The sequence below is a fragment of the Numida meleagris genome, chromosome 2, assembly GCF_002078875.1.
Source record: "Numida meleagris isolate 19003 breed g44 Domestic line chromosome 2, NumMel1.0, whole genome shotgun sequence".
Taxonomy (NCBI): domain Eukaryota; kingdom Metazoa; phylum Chordata; class Aves; order Galliformes; family Numididae; genus Numida; species Numida meleagris.
The window spans coordinates 79,308,784-79,332,487 of NC_034410.1; the positions used below are offsets into that span (position 1 = coordinate 79,308,784).

Below are 23,704 nucleotides of genomic sequence, written 5' to 3' on the forward strand. Positions count from 1 at the left end.
TTTTGCAGTCCCAGAGACTAAAATACCCCACAATTCATGAAACCCTCTACCTCAACAGCAAAACCATCTCTTATTTCCTCTCCTTTTTAATTATGGACATATTAAATACGGATTATTTAGAATACTAAAATCACCGAAGTTTAGACTGGGCGCCTTGTTCAACCTGCTCCTCCAAGCAGGGATAGTTTCAAAATCAGCTGAATCTTTCCAAGGCTTTTTCTAGCTGAGTTCTGAAAACCTCCAGACACAGAGATTTCTTGTCATCTGTGGGCAACTTGCTCCACTGCTTAACCACTCCTATTTTGAGGAATTTCTTCCTAATATTCCATTTTTATTTCCTTTACAGCAGCTAGTGGCTACTGTTCCTTCCACTGTGTACCCCAAGAAGCCTCTGCATCCAGGTTCTTCTCAGTCTTGCTTTTGTACGGTGACAGACAGCAATCAGATCCCTCCATTATACACATTACTTTTGCAAGATGAGCAACCCCTGCATCCTCTCCCCCTCCTATATTGCATGCCCCAGCACCCTGCCACCCCTGTGGCTCTCCTACAGACCCTCTGCAGTTTGTCATCCTCTCTCGGGGCTGGATGCAGTACTACAGAACCAGACTCACAGGTGCTGAGCAGGGGGGACGATGACCGCCCTGACCATGATGGGCTGCGCTCTTGTAGCCCCACATGTCTTTCCAGCTTCCAATCCTCCTGCTTGGCAAGTGGTAGCCCTGCTGGCGAGCCAATGAAATGGTTCCTCAGGTCATTGGCTTTTGCAAAGTCTATTAGTAATGTATTTTGTCACATTGTCCTGTTGCCTCTTCTTTAAGAACTCTTTCCAAATTTTAAAAATCAAAAATTTAGGTTGTGTGGCAAAGGCAAATTCAAAATCTAGAAGAAGTCCAAAATATTTTCAGTTGATTAGGATTTTCTTACAATGCTTTGCCTTGATGTCTTCACTCAAATTATGGCAATGTTTCTTTTTTTTTTTTTTCTCTAAATGTATGCGTGTGTTTTCCTAATCCTTCAGATCCTTGACTGTAAGGAAAATTGGGACTGCTTAATTATCTTACTACTGAAATTAATGGGTTGCTTTTTTGGATCAGGTCTGGAATGTTAACTGTAGCTACTATACTAGCCCATTTAATCCTCCAAAGACAGACTATATCAGGACCTAAAACACTACAGAAGAAAAAATCACAAGAAAAATGTATTTCTGAACCAGTATCTAAATGAGACTTGACCCTGTTCCCTTTGATACTGATGAGAAAGGAAAAGCCCTGAAATCATTCCAATAGGTTAAATACTGACTTTGGCCTAATTTATACCTAATTCATCATCCACTGCATGATCCAGGATGAAGTTCTCCCTCAGAAATGTGTGGAAGGAAATAACTAGGTCATGATACATGCTCTTATGAAGGGGCTACAGATTAGTAGCTGAATGGAGACAGACCAGAAAGCACAGACTTTGTGTCAACTGAGAATTCAGAGGAATTTCTGGCCCCTGTCCCATGACTCGGCAGCATCACACAGAGTGGATCCCTGTCAGTATTACCAGGCCACCCTCCTTGCTGGAGGCACAGCTTCCTTCCTATTTGGCCAGTTTGTATTTGCAAAGTCCTATAAATTTTGGGTTCCCACTGTGGCCCTGCCACCAACTATGTGAGTTTTGGCAAACAAACAGTGTCAGAGTCACTTCTGATCGAGGGCAGTTTCCAGTTAAATTTCAGGTTCTCATATTTTCTTGCAAAAACTGCAGTACAATGTTTGTTTATACAAAAAAAAAAAGTGTAAAAAAACACCAAAGTACAACACCAGCGGAAGCGAGCAGTAGGTGAACATACATATGCATGTACATGCACATACCCACAAATAAACCCCCAGATTTCACTGAATATAATCCTTTTCTACCTGACTTCCAATAACTTGAATTTTCCTATTTTATAAATTTTTCTATTTATGACCTGTAAGTTATTTTTCTAGATCAAAACAAAATGTCATTTTAAGTAGTTCATATACCATCAGAACACGAAAGAAACCAAACTGTAAGAAAGTTACTTCAAACTTTTTGGAGAAATTAACTTTGGAGGGCAGCAGTCTTTAGCAAGAAACTTAACTACAAGTTCAAACAGAAAAGTGACCTTTGCCAGTTTCTACAAGTATGTCACTGGAGGGGATTTGGCAGAGAGTTTCTTCAATGGGAGGAGTTACCTGGCGTTGGTACTGGTTTACGAAAGAGCAGAAAAAAGAAGCTGGCTTTCTTATATGCCTCCCTGCAAGTAGGACATGCAAAATATTTTCCAAGAATTGGCTTCAAATGAATTCTTACCTCTGTAGAGTACTGGCATATCCCATGTTCTCGCAGTACGTGTTCTTTACAGGGCAAGTCTCTGCACCATAGATTGTGTCAGAGTCCACATAGCCATTGACCAGCTTGACGTCTCTCAACTTCATACTGTCATTTTGTGAATCCAGCGACACAATATCAGATGGGGAGCTCACTACACCTGAGTCTTCAGTGGTGTCCTCAGATGCAAAGCAGCTGCTTTCTGATGCTGTTTCTTCTACCTCTGATAGCTCCATAACTGTATCATCCACTACATAAAAATTATCATGTGCTGGCAGCAGGCTCTCTAAATGAAATACAGCAAGTAACGTTAGTTGAAAGTCGTTAGGAAATAAACACAGAGATCTATTGTAAGAGAGTATTGTAACTAGAAAATTAATACATGAAATCCACTAGAAACAGTAGAATAGAACAGAGCTCAATATTTGTGTATACAGAGGCTGCTCTGAAAGTAAAGCCTTCTATTTTATTATGCTGTCTCATGATGTCAGAGGCAGACGTTGGTGGTATGGCAGCCAAGGCTGAACCTTACCACCAGTATTCTGTTCCATTTTGTAGCTGTGTGACAGATGACAGCACAGTGGCAGTCTGACAGAATGGCGCCTGACATGGAAGTGAGGATGAAGGTGTGAACTCGCATCCCTCTGTATGGAAAAAGAGTCACCCACTGACATTCATTGACATTTGCTGAATGTTTCTGGAGCCCAAACAGTGGACGTGAACACACTACGGCAGTGAGTGGTGGTTTTGGTAGTGGCAACAGCAGGTCACCTCCACTGGTACAGATGTTTAGGAGTGTAACATGCAGAATCTTGTTCATTGTTGGCAAAAATGCATAGCTCATAATGGTGACTATGTTGAAAAATAGTGTTTTGTAGCTGAGAATTTTCTGTATCAAACAGCGTTAATGTTCTCTTTCTATTTGTTTTAGTTTCCAAGGAAATAAACAGCAGGCATTACTTTTGGAGCAACCTACAAATTACAGAGATGATTTGTAACATGACAAAAATCTCATCCTTCTTTGCTTTTTTAAAGATGCTTTGCTGCGCATGTCCTGTGGAGGTTAGATTTTATACTGTTCTTATCATCTTCCCTACTTTTCTAAAGAAACAACTCTACAGGGACAGCTATTTGAGGAATTAGAGAGATGTGAGCTCTCAACTGCTTCCAATGAAGTAGGAAAGTAAATTTAAATGAGATGGTATGTATGTATATGATTAAAAAAACCAAACCAAAACAAAAAGCAAAATTCAGCTTCAACAATAAACCAAAGTTTAAAAGATGTGGTGCAAGAAATGATTCCTGTTATCACTTGTGATGACAGTCTCATTACTCCTCTTAAACGCTGCCAAACTACCTCCCATAAGACTATACAGAGGTAGAAATAAGCAGCATTTCCCAGGTAAGACGCTGAATTGGTAAACTAGATCTACACATGGCCTAGTGGATGAGTCACTTCATTTTACCACCTTTCAATTTCCTATGTGTTAAGTGGGAGAGTAACAATCATATCTTAGCAAAGCATAAAAAATCAAGCAGCATTAGAAAAAAGTAAACACAATTCAAAGCAGAACCTTTCCCAACTTTCAGTCATTTGTGAAGGAGATCAAGTGATATGCCCTTTGCATGCTTAATTGTATTAAAAGTTGCACGTGATGAAAGACGATTAGATACTATATGGTTTTTCAAGTTCTGATTTAGTTTGTTTCCTATGAGATACTTGTACATTGTTGTAGCTCTTTTTTTGTGTGTGTGCATGTGGTTTTTTTTGCACCACATCATTTAAACTTTTTGTTTTCTGTTTTGTTGGTCTTTTTTGGTGAGAAATACAATTTTGTTATTTTCCTTAGGAAATGTACAACTCTGGACTCCACACTGCAATCTCACTATTAGAGGGGAACAGCCAATAATGTCAATAATTTCAGAGAGTGACTGGAGACAGAAGCAAACAACCCAAACACACTACTTTTGATCATAAGGAATCAATAAAGACTAGTCTGAATGTTCAGTTGGGAATTAGAAGTGTGCCCCAATTTCTTCTTCAATCTCCATAAGCAAAAGGAAGGTTAAACAATTGGTTATGGTCTGATCCTGCAGACAATTGCGTTAGATATTAATTACATATTAATTACATGAAGAGTCCCACATCTACAAGTGTGATTAAGATGAAACATACACTTCACTATTTGTAAAGTTATAATCTACAAGTTTTTGAAGCATACATGAAGCTACATGTCAATGAAAATCTCTGAAATAATTCTGCATTACACTATACACAGAACTATTCTCTTTAAGTCAGGGAACTGAAAACATCTATGTTAAAAAAAAGTCTTCTAAGAGTGTAACTTAGTGAAGCTTTGAGTAAAACTAAAATAAAAATCACACCAACATTCTCCTTGACTGAGGTTACAAGATGCCATTAAGTACTGAAATTGATTTCTGACAGCAGAAGCAATAAAATTCATAGGGTTACAAATCATGATTAAAGTTGTAGGTGCTGTCAGGCATCAATATTAATGATGGGAGATGATCCAAAGACTCTATTGTGACTTTGGAAGAAATGTTACTTGATTTCTTTGACCTTATTTTCTATAACATTAACTCCAGGTTCCAGCTTTAATCCAAGAGATTGTTCCATGTAAAAATATCAATTATAGGAATGAATTATGTGACACTGATGAATTATAGTATGCTCATGACAAAACTACAATTAGGAAAACACCAGTATCAAGGAGAAATTAGAATAACTTGACATTATACACCCAGCAATAAACACCCACAAAAATATACAGTAAATGAACAAGTAAGAGTGTATGGCCTGCTTGGCTTTCAATTAATCAAACAACAACAAATAAACCCCAGTAACAATCCACCACCAAAGCATTAGTAAAAGCTACGAAAGGTTAAAAACAGAACAAAGTAAAGTCTGATATAGGAAAGAAGTCATGAGTGGAAGGTAAAGAGCAGAAGCACATGTAAAGTTTTGGAGCAATGCACAATGCAGTATATTTTGATGCAAAGAGACCTCAACGTAACAGTAGCCACATCTGTTGTCACCAGGATGCCATAAATGATCTTCACCCTGTAGCTGGCACGACAAATTATGACTAAGTACCTGCTTCCAGTTCCTGATACCGGGTGGCAGGCTTTTCCTCTCGAGCTGTCTCTCTCACTTCCTGCTCCTCTTTTTGCCTGTCCGCAACAATTTCCGGCATCTTTGTGCTTGGGATTATAGATCCTTGGTCACACAGCCTTACTCACGTACTGCAGTAGCAAAATCCTATCCACTCAGAGGTTTTATCCAGCAAGGTGCTCTGCTGCAGGACTTCCACACCCCGACCCTTTCTTCCCACATACTGACAGAATGAAAACCGATTCTCTTATTACCCATGTCTGCTTGTGTGAATCGATCCCTATCAGTTACGTTTGGGTCTCGGCAGCTGAATCATCCAGTGCAGTGTAAGAGCCTTCTTGTTTAAAAACTTCTAACTGAACTACTGGAATACAGAAAGACGTCCTTCAATTCAATGATTAAATTCCCATGCAAAACCAAAACAACTCTCTCTCTTCAAGCCTATCAATTTGTTGAAGCAGTTCCCTCATCTTTTATCTTCACGGAGAAGATCCATTAATTCTAACATAATTAACACATGTCACCAGAGTTGCTGGATGAGGTAAAACATTTTGACTGCCACTACTGCCTGTCTTAATGTGAATGCATACGTGAATATTGACTGCTGAAGTTCTATGACACGTTTCAGCTGTTGTAAAGTGGAGCTATCCTTGGATGGTTGAAGTAAGAACCTGTTCTTCCTTTCACACACTTGAACAAGTCTTCACCAGCGCAAACTGAAGATATCCAGGCCACATTAGGACACAGCAGTTTACCAGGTAAATACACAATGTGAAAAAAGTCTACCTCAACTTACTGAGCAGTCTTGACTCTGGGAATCAGAAAATAGCTTTTACAACTTTCCAGTCTTACACAGATAACCAGGTAATGAGTAGTAGCAGATGCAATCCTGTGCTACGATTTTTGTACATTTTCTTCTCAGAGGGAGTGTGCATGCAGAAAAACACCACACGCTGAGCACCACGTGACCACAGTAATGGCAGCCAACTGAGGTAATTCTACAGTTAAATGAAGAAAAAATTTACTATTTGAAGCTCTCTTCTCTATCATGATGCCAAGATCATTTCAGTTTGGCCTCTGATTTTCAAGATCTTATGCAGACACAAAACAACCAGGTTAAGACAGAAAACTGAGCATTTACTCCACAACCTGGCATGCAAATAATGATAGCCACAGACAATTTATTACTGAAACAATGCTGCACCTCAGAAGACTGTCTGCATTTCTGAAGGAGTAACAGTGCCAAGCTCTTACTTCAGTTACATGTAACCCACTTAGAACTATAGATACCCTGAGATGGAAAGGTCCCACAAGGATCACAGAGTTCAACTCCTGGCTTCAAGTGGGTGGTGGTCTCCAACTCTACTAAAATGTCTGTGAGATATCTCATCCACAGTTGAAGTCAGAGCGTACCTCCATGCCTTGCCCTGCTCTGTACCCCTCTGTGCACCAGGAGGAGATGCTGCAAGGCCCAGAGGAGAGCCCTGCCACAGTTCTGCCCTGCTCCCCAGCACCAGGCCTGCCGCTGCACAATTAGGTCAACCACAACCGACAACGGCTTTCGTGGGGAAACTGTTTGCAGGAATGCTGCCCCTGATCATCAGGAAGCAAAGGGGAGAGTAGCTCATCAGTAAAGAATGCAAGCTTCTTGTTTAACACAAAAGAGATTTCGTTTCTTTAATCTCAATAGGCTGTAAGTAATTAGGAGGACACTGAGCTCTGAGTTTAGAAGAGCCATATCTGCACTTGCGCAGTTTGATATGCATATATGTACATATTACTCATACAGAATGCCAGCGATGGAGAGATAGATAAACATCTGGTTTAAATGCCAATACACAATTTCAGAAATGAAGACTGAATTCAATACATGATGGCAATCATGGGTGAAATCCTCGCTTTGATTACTGAAATGAAAATAACCACCATCGACTTCAAATGAGACTGAGATCAGACTGAAGTGTTCAAAGGATGCATGTCTCGGTCAGATGTACAAAGTTAGAACCCGAGTCCACATCACCGAAGACCAAACCATCCCTCCCTCAGAGTCCGCTGTGTACAAGGCATACGTCTTCTCTTGCAAAAGTGCAACTGTTCGCTAAGAGCTGTGACCACCATCCTGCTTTTATGACACTACTGGTTGTTTACTGTCACGTTCAACGATGATAGAGTACATCCAAAGTCATTTTTTCAAGAGGTAGGAGTTGATGTGAACAACTGAACTTTGTACTGATTTTAGAGATGCAGAGTTCCTATAATTCCTCTGAGTTCTTGCTCTCTAAGAGGTTGACAATTATTTTCCAATTTCTTTCACCACTTGTTCCACTGACAAAAAACTTTCTTTTCATGGATTGAAATTGCTCTGCTGTAGTTCAAATGGCCTATTACAATAAAATTGTTAAAAATATTACAAACTTCATCATGTTAAAGAATAATAATTCTTATAATGATGCTCAAATTGCAACATAATTATTTTACTGACAGTACTTAAAACTTCTAGCAAGATAAAGAATTGCTCTAATTCTTTGCACTGGTGGCACAAAGTAAAGATCAGTGTTCAAGAAAAGTGTGCATTTTTTCACGTACTTGGAAGAAGTCTGGTGGAAAAAAATGGGGAATTATGGCAATGATTAACAGAGATCATAAAAATATGCAATGCAGGAGCAGTGTAAGAGTTTTCACACAGGTGCAATGTGTACTGGTTACATTTTACTCATTTTGCTCATCAGTCAAAAACTTGTATGTGAAGTATAGGTTCAGCTAAAGAACAAGACAGAATGGGCTGTCCTCTCCGAATTTATGGCAATTTAGATAGTTCTAATTCAACGTTTCTCAGTATACTTGAGCCTACATGACTACTTTCACTTTTTAAATTTAAATAATAATTATTTAAATAATGAGCACTGTTAACCATTAACAATAGAATTAGGAAGTGGGGGAACAGACTAAACTCTGGCACATTCCTCTCAATTCCTGTAACTGCCCTGCAGTAGCTGAAGATGTGCCCAATGAATGCGATGGTGAGGATGCTTTGCAACTCCAGTCCTTCTCCAAAATGAAGATGCAGAGCTGTCTCAGGTCATTTAGCTCATAGAATTCCAGAAAAATTTCCTTTGAAAAGAACCTCTGGAGGTCACCTAGTTGAACAACCTCCACAGGCAGCTTAGATGAGGCTGTTCAGGACCTTGAGCAGTTGAGTTCCTAAAATCTCCAAGCACAGAGATACCATAGACTCTCTGGAAAACCAAAAATCATTCCCTGGGCAACATTACGGCTTCTCCCCATGAATAACTTTTTCTTATGCCAAATTAATTCTTTTTCCTCACTCCAGCTTGCTGCTGCTGCCTCTAAGCCTTTTGCAGCGAACCTCTGAGAAGATCCTCTGACTGCCTCTTCCTGCACTACAGCACTCAAATCCTCCTCACCCTTCCCTTTAGCAGGATGAAAAAGCCCTGTGCACCTCAGCACCTCCATGTACATAACATAACAGCCATCTTAGAGACCTTCTACCAGGCTGCTGCCTCTGCTCTCGTTTGTCAGTATCTTGTCTGAGGGAATTCAAAACTGAACCCACATTTGGACAATGAGCACAGATGTGGCTTTACGGCAGCCAAGCAGAAGGGAGTGATCATTTCCCTTGATTTGCTGGCTGCGCTCTTGCTAGTGCAATTCAGTATGTGGTTAGTGCTTCATCACCATGAGGGCACGTTGCTGACTCATGCAGGCACGCATGTGACTCCCAGTTCTCACATAATGAAGTATTTTCAGTCTCCCTCCTAGCCTTATGTCCCATGCGTGTTTTCTTTGCCAACAGGTTCTTTAAATGTGGTTCTTCTTACTGCAAAAAATCTACAACCAGAAACTACCAAATCAAGTAAATGGCTGCTACCTTCTCCCATTTTAGACCTTTAGTTTTACCATCTGTCAAATGAGAAAATAGAGAAAAAAAATCCAAAATAATGCAAAAGAGATTTTAAAATAGGAAATTAACATATAGGACTTAATATCCCTATTTTTTTCCCACAATCCTTTCTTCAATGACTGCAGAAATCTCTATTACCTCTGTAAAACTGATCTGACGTAGAATGCTGCTACTACTGCTATACTGATTTTTATCCTTTCCTTATTGGCATTCTCTTCAAACTCACTTTTCTCTAGTTCCTTGGTTTTACAAAGACCTTATCTGAAGGCTCTGATGACCACACCACAGCCACCAACTGCTCGATCTTCTTCTACGGGATCAGACAACATAATGGATTCCAATCCTCTGCATATATGACACGAAGAACAAAATGTCCTTTAACATGAACAAGACCAAGTGTGCAAGTAGGTAGGTTTTTATTTTAATTTACTTAAGAACACTGCCACTTTACTTGGAGAAGAATATTTTTTTTATACTTTTAACACTTCCTATTACACACAATAAAGTAGGATGGGGACACTTTTGTAAGAGTTCCTGGTATTCAGTATCTGAGGCTAATAGCAAGCCAGATACAGGATGCCTTCCTGGCTCTCCTTGTTTCTTCACTTATGTGCGAGGAGGGGGGGCAGTGTGCCTCATCTGTGCAGCTCAGAGGACTATGAATAAGCAGACAGCATAGATTAAAGGAGCAGGATAACATGGAAATATATTTAAGAGTATATAATATAAAGCTTCGAACTTGCACTTTATAAATCATCATGTGTAATACTAGTAACATTCTGTGATCAATACTGGGGCTCTTTGGAGGCCCTTGTGGGAAAGGAAAATCTAGATCTAACAACAGAAACTGTCTGATATAATAAGCCTGGTGGAGAAATAAACCGCTCTCCACATTTTGCTAGCAATTATTAGTCAGAAGTGATAGATTTTGGCAATCGGCATCCTTTACAGAGGTGGTTGGCTTCAACTCAAGTATGCTGCAGAATCTAAACAAATGGACTGTGAAGGTGATTTTCATGAGCCACCTTTGAGTACAGACCGTAAAATTGTCTGAAAAGTGTATGCGGTATAATGATTAAAACCGGAAATGATTAGTGCCCCTATGCGATAAAACAATGTTTAATTAGGTGATTTTTAAGACCACCGAAGAAAAAGGCCATTTGCTCAACATTTCTTTTTAAACTTCCCCATCGTTTCCCCAGTGTATTCCCTTCTAATCGATTTATTCCTTTCTTTGCTGTTTGTCCTTACTGTTAACAATTTCATAAAATCTGTACCGCAAAACACTTTTGCATTGTAACTGTACTTTCCTTCCCCAGAGACTAGCTGCTAGCAAGCTCAGCAAATAAAAGACAAAAAATAACTCCTAAACTAAACACACATACACACACACTTGTGGGATTCAGGAACTCATTCTGTATTACAGAGATACCATTCCACTCACAATTGTGCATTTATTTCTGTTTAAAAGTGATTTAGAAGTTGAGAATTGTGAAGAGAAAAAGGCTTACCAGAAAAAGGCTTATCTGTAATTGACTATCTGTTATACTGAGGCCATGAGGAACTACACACATGTAAGTAAAAAATTTTGAACAGCTCCTTTCTGATTCTGGGGACAAAGTATACTTGTCTTGTGCACATAAGTGCTTCTATTGAGAAATGCTGTGCAAGTGAGAAGAAAATACTTGTAGTGCCTTCCTAACAATGCAGATTTATTAAGCAGTAATGGCAACAAAAACTTGTTTTGCTTAATAGAAATAGCTAAGAGTGAACTTCGGACTGGAGTGGAGGTTAACTAAATGGGATTTCATCACCTTCTTGAGTTTTTGTTGAGTTTTCATTTGTCCTCACAGCACCTTAGTCCATTCAGAACCGTGATGTTTCCCTTCAGTTCCCCCATCCGTGCATCCTTACATCATCTTCTATCTTTCTATCTTTGTTCAGAACAGTACCTATAGCATCATCTGAAGTTAGACAGAGCCCTGAGAAAATTAAATGTGTCATGCACAAAACACCTGTCTAACTTACAATTAGGACAGCACAATATAACTCCATTTAACTGGTCAAAACACGCTTCAGCCAAACCACCAATAATGTAAATACCTTTGCAGAAGCTAGTTCCAAATTTAGATATGAAAACCTTTTCATACACGTCTATGCTATGAAGACACAAAGCTCACTCTTACTTCCTTTGGTGTACATTACCAGGCTTTTTCCCTCTTGGACCATCCAATCAATAGAACACCTGCTTCGTCTCCAAAGTTCAAACTCCAACAGGCCTGTCACTATACTTTGGCTGGTGATTTAGTTTGGCAATTATATTTGGAAGAATAGTTTATCCTATAAAAGCATGCTTCTTTTCTGAGTTCAGGTATTTCAGACTTCACTAGGCATTCACACTTGATTTCTCTTGTAGCTAACAAAACCGAGGAGCAGAGTGTATGAAGTGTCTACCCGAAGATCTTGCATAAGACCTTTCACAGCGGCATTGTGCCATTCTCAATGGACACTTCATGGTAAGCCCTGCAGATCTGACTTCCTGCTGGGCACTGTGCAAACCAAGGGCAGCAAGACCAGGACACTCGCCACAAAACATGCTGCCTGGGACTGTGCCATCAGCAAAGAGCCACAGACAAGCTGCATAATGGCCCCAGAGGGGCCATTGCTTGTATGGAAGGACAGTAAGGGACAACTGTTTCTTTCCAGTAACACAGACATAGCCAAGAAATCATTGTGTGGGGGAGGAATCAGGTGCTGAATATCATGAACAACAATTCATGCTCTAGCCACCGGGTTACCTTTTTCAGACATGCACAATGAAGTTCTCACCAGGAGCTTAGTTAGGGAATGTAGGACAGGTGGAGAACATGGTACCCACAGAACAGTTTTGCTTTCACGCAGAGTCATGTCTGCATGTCATACACTCTTTGATACCACATGGACTAGATCAGGTCATTTCAGACTTAGGCAGAGATGAGAATGCTTAAGTCAGAGCTGAATTTGGCCCATTCCTTCACAGTCCTCTTCTGAAATAAACTATCCCATCAATTGTGCTTTACTCTCAGGCTCTCTTTGCCTATTAACTTGGAACACCAGCAGGAAGAAATGCCAACAGGCAGGTGTTGTAAGTGGATGTTACGCTTTAGAACAGCTTGTGTATAGCAAAAGGTAAATGGCAATATCTACTCTGGCATTCCTGTGACCAGTACCCTCATGGAAGAAAAGCTTTTCTTTGGAAATGGGTCTTCATCTGAGCACTGACTTGGAATAAATTTTCCCCTTTCATATTTTACATCGAGTCCTGCTTTCATTTTATCAGGTGGGTTTTGTCACTGACTTCAACGGGAGCTGGATTGGACCACTTAGTGATTAAAATGCAAAGCTGCAGGTATCTCCTGCATGGGAAGAATCCCCACAGGGAACATCTGTCTGCATTTTTATTCATGTGAAGCATTTTAAGACCTTCATTTACACAGTTCATTCAATAATAACGTGCATGCTGTATAATGGGGTACCCGATTAAGCATGCTTAAGTGCCTTCCTGGAGCAGGGCCATTTCTAGGATATGATGGTTCACTATGAACATATTCTCAGAACAGACAAGCTAGTTTGGAAAATTTTTCACCTGAGTTAATGGGTTTAATTCTGAATATGATACGCATAAAAGGTCATTTTTCCTAAGTGAAATTCTGAACTTCCTGTTTTTAATTTTTAGCCTCAGTTCTCACAAAAATAAATTGAGAACATCATGCTACTGTAGGCTTATGAGTTTGTCTACGAAACTCGCCAGTAACTTTTCAACCCTAAAAATTGGCCAATCTTTTTCTGAATTAGTCAGGAAGGATAACAGTGCTAAAAATCAGTTCCAAGAGTTTCATCAAGAAGTAGAAGGACATTTATAAATTACCAGAGAAAAAATATCTATTATTCATCTCATGAGGGAAAGACGCTACAAACTACAGCAAAACTCCAATTCAGAGTTGGTGTTTTTTAAATGCCTATAGAACTGAATAATTAAAACAGAAGTCCACAGGAACTGCTTAAGGAATTACTTGATGGGGTCCAGAAGAGGAAAAGTAGAAAACAAAGTAAAAAAAAAGGAAACATTCACAAATCTTAAGATTCAAGTTGTCTTTGAAAAGCAAGGTGGTGACATTTCCTCCTCCATCAATCTCTTCCCTTAAAAGTATCTCTTTTAAAGATTTTTTTTTAATCTCAAAAAACACAAGGACCGTGCTTAGAACATTTTAAGCAGGTGTGACTGGATACTGTACCAGTTTGCATAGTACGGTTTACACTGTAATGCTCTTACATTATCTTCACTCTCCTGATTGCTCATCATGACCCTCTCACCTTAGAGTGGCTCCTATCAGACCAGTGCAACACTGAGTTGGTGTTTTTGTTATTACTCTTCACATCATGGCATGTAAGTTTAAAGACTTCTGTGCTTTCAGTCTGCTAATTTTCTCACAGGCACTAATTTAACTCCAAGGAAAAACCGCAAGGAGTTGCCTTGTACAAGGATTTTTTGTGTAAAAAAATTCAACCAGTGCATTGCCAAAGCCTTGTATTATGAACAGTGACATGTATTTTGTGTACCCTGAAAGTGTAGAAAAGCCTTTTTAGTACAATCTGTGTCCTTTGTAGGAGTACACTGAAGACAAATGATTTTATTTGAGGAACATCTGAATCACATCGATTAGCTTGATGAATACAGAACAGGAAAGCTGCCAGGTACAAAGGAAGCTGGGCATGTCCACAGGGGAGTGGAGCAAACAAGCAAATTACAGTATATGAACTTTTTTTTTCCTTCCTTTTGACCAAATGTTTTCATTTGGAAAACTCGGACACTTAAACCCCAAGGTTTCTTTAACAGACTGGTCAGTTAATCAGCACAGTGTTCTCTTTTTCTGAAAGCAAGCAGAAAGGGGTTGTAAAAGTAAAAAATACATATATTTTTAATCATAACTGATCATGAAAATATCCATATACATTGTGTTTAACTGAAATGAGATTTCTTTTGGGAAAAAAAGAAATTCCTTTCTTTGGGAGGAAAGCAGGCTAAGTTTTACTGGGTAAAAGAGAATTACGTCACTCCTGATCATTGATTGAACATGTCTGAGAGACTGTCAGTATTCAAAAAGGGTTTCAGAATAAAACTAAGATACTAATGCATTCTTGCCATAGTTCCCAAATATTCAGTTTCTGCTCTCAGTAATAACAGGAAGCGATATGGGCTGGCCCTGCTAGAGTACTCCACTGGCCACTACTAGGCTATCTCCATGCAGAGTCAAGCTGAAAAGTCTACTTAGCTTCTAAATATGTTGGAAATAGCATTTCATTAATTTTCAAGTTCTTACAAAGTGAAAAAAAATATTTTATTTTCAATTTCTTATCAAGTGAAAAAATTGAGGAAAGAAACTATTTAAAAATTAGGTGTCAATAATCTTCACAATATGCCTGAATTAAAAATATTAAATATTCCCCTACCACTGCTTATGATAGGTTACCATATAATTTTAGCAGTTTTACTTTCATCTTTTAATCAAAATAGTCTTATTAAAAATATTTGCCAGCTACAGTGCTCCTTTCTCATTCTTTCCTCTGTCTTCTTTTGGTTTAGGTCTTTGTCCTCCATTACACCCCACCTTCGCTTATGGTACAGTAGGTTGGAAAGTAATTCTTTTATCCATGCCAGGAACCAATTATGGATTTCACAAAAGGAGCTGACAAAAGAGGCTCTGTCTCTGCTCTCAGCCTTTTGCTCCCTCAGGCCCTAAAACCCAGAAGTGAATGTGCATGGCCAGAATTCTCAATTTCTTAGAAGAAAGCAGGCAGTCATCTTAGTGAGTGTTTACTGGCTTAGAAGTGGTAATAGGAAAAGCTGAGTATGAGCATCTCTGAGGATGGACGAGCAGTATGGTATGAGTATTATCATCTACCTGGTACAGACAACACAAGATTTTCAATCGTTTGCTTTCTGTAGCTCTGTGTCATGACTACACTTGAATCAGTAGGATCTTGTACTACAAATTTCCATGCCATTTCAAACACCAACCACCCTGTTCGATTTGGCCCATTATGTGTAAATGAAGCTAACTTCAAATCTATACTAGGGACTAAAGTTCGGAGACACGCAGTTGCACCATGTGCACATACTTGGCTGGACACAGATGTTTCATCCAGCCTGTTAGAGATAAAATGAAAGTTTCTCTACTGGTATGGGTGTGGCAGTTTCTAGAAATCCCACAGAGTACATTTAAGATGCTACCCAGTTATTAAAGGTGAGACTCACAGAGTTAATCTCTTATTCTGACTAAGGAAGAGGAAAACGGGGAATTTGGTTTCACTTAGAATAAACACTCATAGTTTATCCACAGACCACTTGGATGGCAGAACTGGGCTGCAAGGGAATTAGAAGAAGAGAAGCATCTTTATATTTAGCTGGAGTGGGAAATGGGAAGCTAAGTTTTACTCCACACATTACGAAGAATGTAAATAAGCAATCAAAGAGCTAAACATGAGGAAATGAGATTAGAATGACAATTTGATTCACTGGTGTCCAGTCCCTTGCTTAACGTAACCAGAAAATATTTTGTTATATCCAAAGGAATTACACTAGGGCCAACTTCTGCTCAAAGTCTGCAAAGTCTCTGGTATTATTTCTACTACTGTGACAGCAAGCTGAGTGAACATGTAAGGGAATATAACATATGCTTTTTATGCTGTTACCTTTACACAGGACCGCATCTCCTTCTTCAGAGCTTTCTCCAGTCACAAGAAAAATTGAAGAGATTTAGTGATCCTAATTTAGAATTTGCTGATTGCAACTGAACAGAAAAATAAATCTCTGATGTTCAAGGCACATTCAAGGGATATAAAGGACTTAACAGTTATGCACAGTCAGTATATCATCTGGTTCTGACATAGCTCTTGCTGCTGGGCCGGATCCTTTTAACAGCGGTTCACCACTTGTAGTTAGACCGTTACAGAAGAACACGTAATAAACATGTCATCAAGTAGCTTATTTGCGCACAGAAAAATACAAGACCACCCTTCCCCTTCTCCATCTCAGCAAAACCCTGTGAAGTTCATTGGGTATAAGCTCTTCTGCATGAGCAAGAAATTAATCGCGTCACTTTTTGTTCGGTCAACTTCTTACGTATTTCAGCAGTGGACTTCTCTGGCCATACAGGCACTATACAGAAGCTTATCTGCATACTGTACATGAGATATCTGAAGAAGTGTGTAAACAGTGACAGCAAGTTTGTCTCACTGTCCTTGAGGAGGGAGTTCATAGTTTTGCAATGACATTAGAAAACAACATGGCTGTAATTTTGGAGGGATGGAATAAGTTACATTCTGTCTTCTAAAATAACATGTATTTTAGTATGGAAAGTTAAATGGTGCCTACTGCATGAACTAAATATATATTGAGAGTCACAGTAGTGACGAGAAGCCAAGTTAGAGAGACAGAACTGCTGTCTTATACACACACACTGAGCACAACTCTCACACTGTGGTACTTTATGCTGCGATGGAACTGTAAGGAGGGCTTAAATGCAAAGAATGAGTACGTAAGAATCATACCCACTGAGCTGACTTAAAACATGCAGAATACAGGGACAGATGATGGGCATATGATAGACTGCATGGCCATGTTTAATAAACAAATGCATCACAAGCCTTTGCAATCTATCACACCATTTTGACTGGATGATCTACCTACCTACCACTCTCCCAAACACTTATTTGAGTGCTCTAGACCCTACAGCCAGCTACAAATAACCCTCCATTAAAACTGAACAAAAAGAGAAATAATTTCTCCTTCCGTAGATATATTTAAAATATTCTCTCCCCACCTCACTTGCCCAGAATAAGTTTCAGTTCTGGACCAACATAGCATATTTTCTAAAGATAAAAATGGAATTAATCCAAAGCTTAGTACTCTGCAGCTCTGTTGCTGGAAAAGAAAAAATTCCAGCTGCTCAGTGCGAAAGACAGCATTCATTTAAATCCTCAAAGATAAGTCATAAAGAAAGACAGCATGACATGTAGAAAAAAACATTTAAGGGTGGGTGCTGGGAGAGTCTCCAAATCTTTTGTTTTAGTCTGAATGACTGAATTGCTGGTAACAAAGTCACTTGACCGTGGAAGAGGATGGATACTAAAATCATCTACACACACCTTTAAAATGCTACTACTCATGCTGATAAACATACCTAGTAGAACACATTCTTCCAGATCTACACTAAATGTGGCCAACTCCTATGTATTTGCTCTTAATCACACACACCAGCTATATGCACTAATTTCCACACCTTGGACACAGGCTAGAATAAATACACAAGCAATATTTGCAATGTAATAAATAACATAACATGCCGACACCCTTTGCAAACACACCTGGAGTTAAAATTTGAGGTCATGTCTGGAAAATGCTATCACAATAGCATCATATGCAAATATGATTTGGTTTTGTATTTGTGATTAAATTGATCAAAAATCATAGAAAAAATACTTTTTAGTTGATTGAGTTTAGTTGATGAGCAGAAAAACTTTGTAAACCACATTTATTTTTATGAGTTTCTTAATGACTGAAAGTTTTTGCATAAATGTGATGATACTCATCGTTTAACATTCACTTTTAGCATTATCCTTACTTGCCACTTATTGCAGATATGTGACAACGCTGGCTCCCTCTGGTGGTCAACATAAAATAAAAAAGTTTTATAGGTCCGGTCAATAAAATCTGTCCACCACGAAGCTTAATCTGTTTTTAAGTCAAAGGATTTTGTAGGAGCTGAGGACATTTATCATGCATCAGAATTGGATTAATCATGAATTACACATCATCCTTATTTCCTAAAGGCACTGAATGTCACAGCCACCACAGTCATAATACTGCAAGTTATTTTGATCCATACGCTATCTCTGCATTTACTTACCCTCTTCAAACACTTCCCAGTTGTTAGGAGGTTTTGTTTGTTTGTTCCTTTCTTTCACCTAGGTAGAAAAGTATTTCACCCTGAAGTACAGTATTTCAGCAATGCTGTTTGGTAGTGCAGAAAAGTGGTGAATAACTTAAATACATTCCTTACTAACTCTGGTAAGACCATTTTGATGGAGAGGTTTAGCACAGCAGTCTATTTATTATCATCTTCTCCATGTCATTCTCATTACATTTCTCTCGTCTCTGTGGATAAAATGAAAGGCATAAAACCAAGCAAATGCACATTTGTATCTCTGATAACTTAAGACTCCATCAAACTGAACTAAACTGACGCTTCTTCCTGTCACTGAAAATAGCAAACACACTCATTTATTTCCAGGAGCAGAACAGAGGTGGCTTCAGAAACCCTGGGTCAAGGCACAAAGCAAGGAGGGATTCCCTGAGCACACCTCAATGCCGAGGTGGTGCTCGCAAACGAAACTTCCATCAAGTTCATGTTCCCATGCTCCCACTTTGCTTGAATGCTCTACCCCCTCACACACACGTTATTAATGAATTAACAGTTGTGAAACAGCTTATCTATGCGCTTCCATTGAATAGATTTGGATATAATGAGTGCCACTGGAAGTTCATTCCCACACTGTATATAGTAATGGTAGGTTTTAAACATGCTAATGTTGGAGCATAAGCATAATTGCTTATAACTATGATGATTTCTTGTAAAGATACAGCTTTTCTTTTCTTTATTCTTTTTTTTTTTACCATTTAATACTACATATATGTACCTGGCATTTGTGAAGCTTGAAGAAACAAAGGATATGAGCTAGCACAAGCAATAACTTTTTTTTTTTTAAATTCAGGAAGACAGAGCTAGCTAGTTAAAGTTGGTCATTGCAATTTTACACAGAAATTTCACAGAAAATGTTGATTTCCACAAACACAGAAAAAAAAAGGCAAAAAAAGAGGCAAATTTGGCATTTTAATACAAAAATGAAATAAATTAAGGATGAGCAATGACTTTTTGAGTATTCAGCCACAGCATTTGCAAATTCAAGCAGACCACCTGGAAACAGCTTTTTACAGCAAACTTGCCAGATAGGTGGAGAGGGTCATAGCTGTATTCTTTCATGGCAAGAAAACTTTTTCATCAAAACTGTGACTTAGTTAAAAAGTTGACCTTCCACTAAGCTGAACTGGCATCAGTGCTAAGAACAGTTTTTACAGTATACTGTATGTCTACACTGTACTCAATACAAACCCCTTTGTTTCACCACTTCATTATTCTGTTCTTATTCTAGTCTTAACTCCATGGGGCATGTAACTCTATGGAGTTACAAATGGGATGTAAATACAGTAATAAGAATAGGTAAATTACGTTCTTAATCTTCATATTGTGTATATCTACTTTTTTTTTTTTTTTTAAGAGAGAAGACTTACAATTAAGCTATTGTCTTGTCTTAAGAAACTATTACAAAGTACCTGGCAGCATAGACAGTTCAATTCCACTCCACTTTTATTAGAATACCTTAGGGTATTAAATATATATTCTGAGGGATCACTTAAAACTTATTAACTACATGTCATATTTGTATTAAAAGCCATCAAAACCCTTTTTAGTCATGTTTCACATTATCTGTAGGAATGCTTTGTTTTGTTATTCTCCATTTTGCCTACCTGGAAAGGATTCAAGATGAACATGATTGTTTGCTTGAGGGTAAAACAATAATTTTTCATAATTTAAATTAGAGTTCTGTATTGCAACTCACTAATTTAAGTAACATAAGTGTCTTAAATCATGGCACATGTGAGGTCAGAACAGTTCTGGGTGTGTGCACCACTGCAACTCATAAAATGCATGTTTATAATTCAAAATGATTAAAAATACATGCCTTATGGGCCGCTCACACTAAGAAAGTTCTTCAGCACAAATAAATTTTTGGTAAATACAATCCTATAGCTGATATTTTAATTACAACTCACTGAATATTCCTATTACAACTGTAAAAAGGAGAGTTGTGGAACGAGATTTATCTTGAGCAGAGTGTTTGCATCTTTTGTTACAAAAATAGAACACACACCTTGATTGCCATAGGATGACTCCAACATCAAGATAAAATTAATCATACTAAGCACCAGGATGAAAGCACAAGTAAAGCCTATGAATCAGTATATTTGGTACTGATTCTTAGTATTACTTTTAGGGTTCTTTTAATCTGGCAGATCTTTCTATTTCATTTTTCCTTCACACCTTGAATGATAGCCAAGATATAGAAAGAATCCTGTACTTCAACATGACTAGGCCATGCCCTGTTCTACTTTTGTTTCAAAGGAACAAAACATATGCAATGAAGGAAAAATAAGATGTATTTGAGAATGTAAAATGCTATACCTAGGCTAATAGAAAAAAAGAAAAATGTTTTTAGGAAGTTTTCATGAAATCTTTAGATAGTATTGAAAGACACCCTTCCCTCCCCCATACCACACACTCTTTGAAACACCAAATCAAATTAAACGATGACTCAAAGTAAAGAGAATCCTTCGAAAAAGAACAGACGAATGTACAGATAATGCTTCTGAGGCTGATATATAGATTTACATAACACAGCATTCAGTTCTGGAGCGTACATCTCACAAATGAGTATGAAATGAACCACAACCAAAAATAATCAACGGTAATTAAAAGAGAATGTGCAAGTTCAAAAAGAAAGGAAGCCAAAATCTCAGTCAGAAAAAAAAAAAGGTTCATTTCCAGCAGGGAAGGAAGAAAGGCAACAGAAGAATCGGGGTAGCACAGGCAACAGGAGGTTCAGAGGTATGAAGGTCATAGGAAGAGGGTCTGTCAGACGCGCTTGGTGTATGAAGGGAATGATGCACAACAATAAACTGTTGGGGAAAAATAAAACAATAAAACTATGAATATCGTGTAGGTAACACAAAAGAATGGCTAGCATGCTCAGTAACCTCCAAGAACCAGATGCCCAAAGGAAGTGTTGCTATGTGTGCCCATGTACTGAAATTCTGAATTCCACGGGTGCTCTGAGACTGACTCCCTGGACACAGTATAAGCTAACACGATCCCAAGAGCATGACACCTACTGATATTAAACGTGTCTACAAACTTTGCTTAACTTGGCCTGAATTTAAATTCTCTAGAAGGTACAAGATAGATGATATTGGAGATTCAGCTTCATTCTTTTTCCTCAGATCAGGCTGGACAAGTATGAGAAGTGATGGTGGTATAAGCCTCTTACATCATCCTTACCATTTTCTTGTTTTACAGATCATCTGTAAGAAAGAAAAAACTGGGCCACTTGAAAGACTTCTGCATCACTGCATTATGATAAGCCAGCAAAATTACCTACTCAGCAACCTCCAGCTCTCAATTAATTTAGAACCACATGTAGTTTTCTGAGTTTCTGTATCTGCTTTTGCTTTAACAAGTTCCAATCCTTAACAGACTATTTCTACTAACTGTGAAAGACTAGATATATATCCAACGTGACTGAAGAAACATGACCAAATTTTGAAATAGTCACAGCTTTCGTCAAATGGCTTATAGTACCCATTAATATATCACTGATATAATGAAAATATAAATAAATAGATATGGGGACAAGGCTCCTTTCTACTCAGTCTCTTAAAATGCACCTGGTATTACCCAGTTTATTGAGACTTTCAGGTGATGTGTGACATAACCAAAGCCATGCAAATGAGGTGACAATCTCCATTTCTGTACTACCAAAGCACAGTTAATTGTAAAGTCACAGGCCATGAAAAATCGGATTAGTAAGATAAGGAAGGCAACAGGATCGCACAAACGTATCATTTTAAACATGCATACACCATGCAGCTAAGGGTCAACAAGACCAAAATTAACAGGAAAGCCCATACAATGAGAATAAAAAGATTAAAAAACAAAATCCAGTTGGAACAATTGCACTCTTGTTTGTGGGAGAGACTCTTACAACTAGAGCCAGAAAAGCCGAATATCTTAGCAAAAGCCCTATTCATGAATGACTCACGCTCTACCTTAAAGTTTGGAAAACTCCATGAAGAGCGATTACCAACATCCTCTGTGAAATGAAAATTCTTCAACATGGGTTTCTCAGAGCACAATGGGACAACTGTGCGTCTGCTGGGAAGGAACGAAGGGTAGGGCACAGTGCCTCACAAACTATGGCAGATCATAAGGAACAAGAATTTAAACTCCACACGATCACATAATTTCTGAATGGGAATCACATCTTGTCAAATTGCTACTGACAGTCACCCACTCAGCAAAAAGAGACCACAATCATCAAAGAAAGCTGTTTTGAGAGTGTTTTCAGAACAAATATGCCTTTCATCAATATCTGGCATCAGTAGCTTATCCTCCTTCCCACCTTGTTCTATGAGAAAACACATTTACTGAGGTTAGAGTCAGGAAGATTGAAAACTTTGTTCTTCTTTGAATCTACCGCCAAAGTCCTATTTGCAATGCTTGAGGCATTCTCAGGCAATAAAAACCATCATTGCAAAATTCTGTTCTTATACCAGTCACTACGGTATCTAAGCACCTTTTGGAATTGAATTAGGCAATGTAATTAGCATACGTCATGTGTGCTGCTTACTCTCATGTGTACATCTATACTTGTTTCTCTCCTGTAAATCTATATGCATAGCCCTATGTAGGTAGAGTACAGCATAATTATAAAGCTAAACTTGTCCCTCTCCAACACTGATGCTTAATGTCTAAAATAAATATCCACTAAACACTATTGCTTTGCTCTCAATAAACTGAGGATAATAAAAGCTCACATTATGTTTCCATGTACAAGCTTAATCAAATCATTTTGGCTAGGATATTGTGTATGTTTAAGAGCAAATGATCAAGCTGATAACATCAGAGCTGCATTGATTAAAGTGTATTTGATCACCAAGGTAGATCAGGAAAGCATTGCAAAATACTGGAGTAGTAGAAACTCAAATGAAGCAGAAATATTAATGTAAAGAAGGCCACAACAGATTTTTAATAAAGGGAATATTGTAGGCAAGCTGATGGTATCTACCAAAAAAGGATTTCAGGTACGATACGATTTCTGTGCATACGTTGGTAAATAAATGAATCAGGGTTAATCCTCAATAAGGGTCAGGTTTTCTGTTAGTATGGATCTCCTCAATTTTTTTCTCTCCCCACAATAAAACTCACCAGTCAGTATTTCCTTGGCACAGATAGAAAAATAACACTACATATTTTGTTGGTACTGAACAGCAAAACCACCAACATCGAAGTATCAGAGTAACTGCTACCTGTAGAATAATTTTGGTACAGAAAACGCCTTGCAAAAAAGTCTTTGTCAAATAAGCAGCTAATGGA

The 23,704-nt window shown here is 38.4% G+C and overlaps 1 protein-coding gene across 8 annotated transcripts in view; it reads right to left on the reverse strand.

Moving 5' to 3' along the window:
- The window catches only part of COBL (cordon-bleu WH2 repeat protein), a 153,005-nt gene that overhangs the window by 23,481 nt on the left and 105,820 nt on the right, over positions 1–23,704 (reverse strand). For all 8 annotated transcript variants that reach the window (XM_021385621.1, XM_021385620.1, XM_021385623.1 and 5 more), the window contains one exon: positions 2,323–2,626. In XM_021385621.1, coding sequence (XP_021241296.1) covers positions 2,323–2,626 — 304 coding nt within the window. The remainder of the gene's footprint in view (positions 1–2,322; positions 2,627–23,704) is intronic.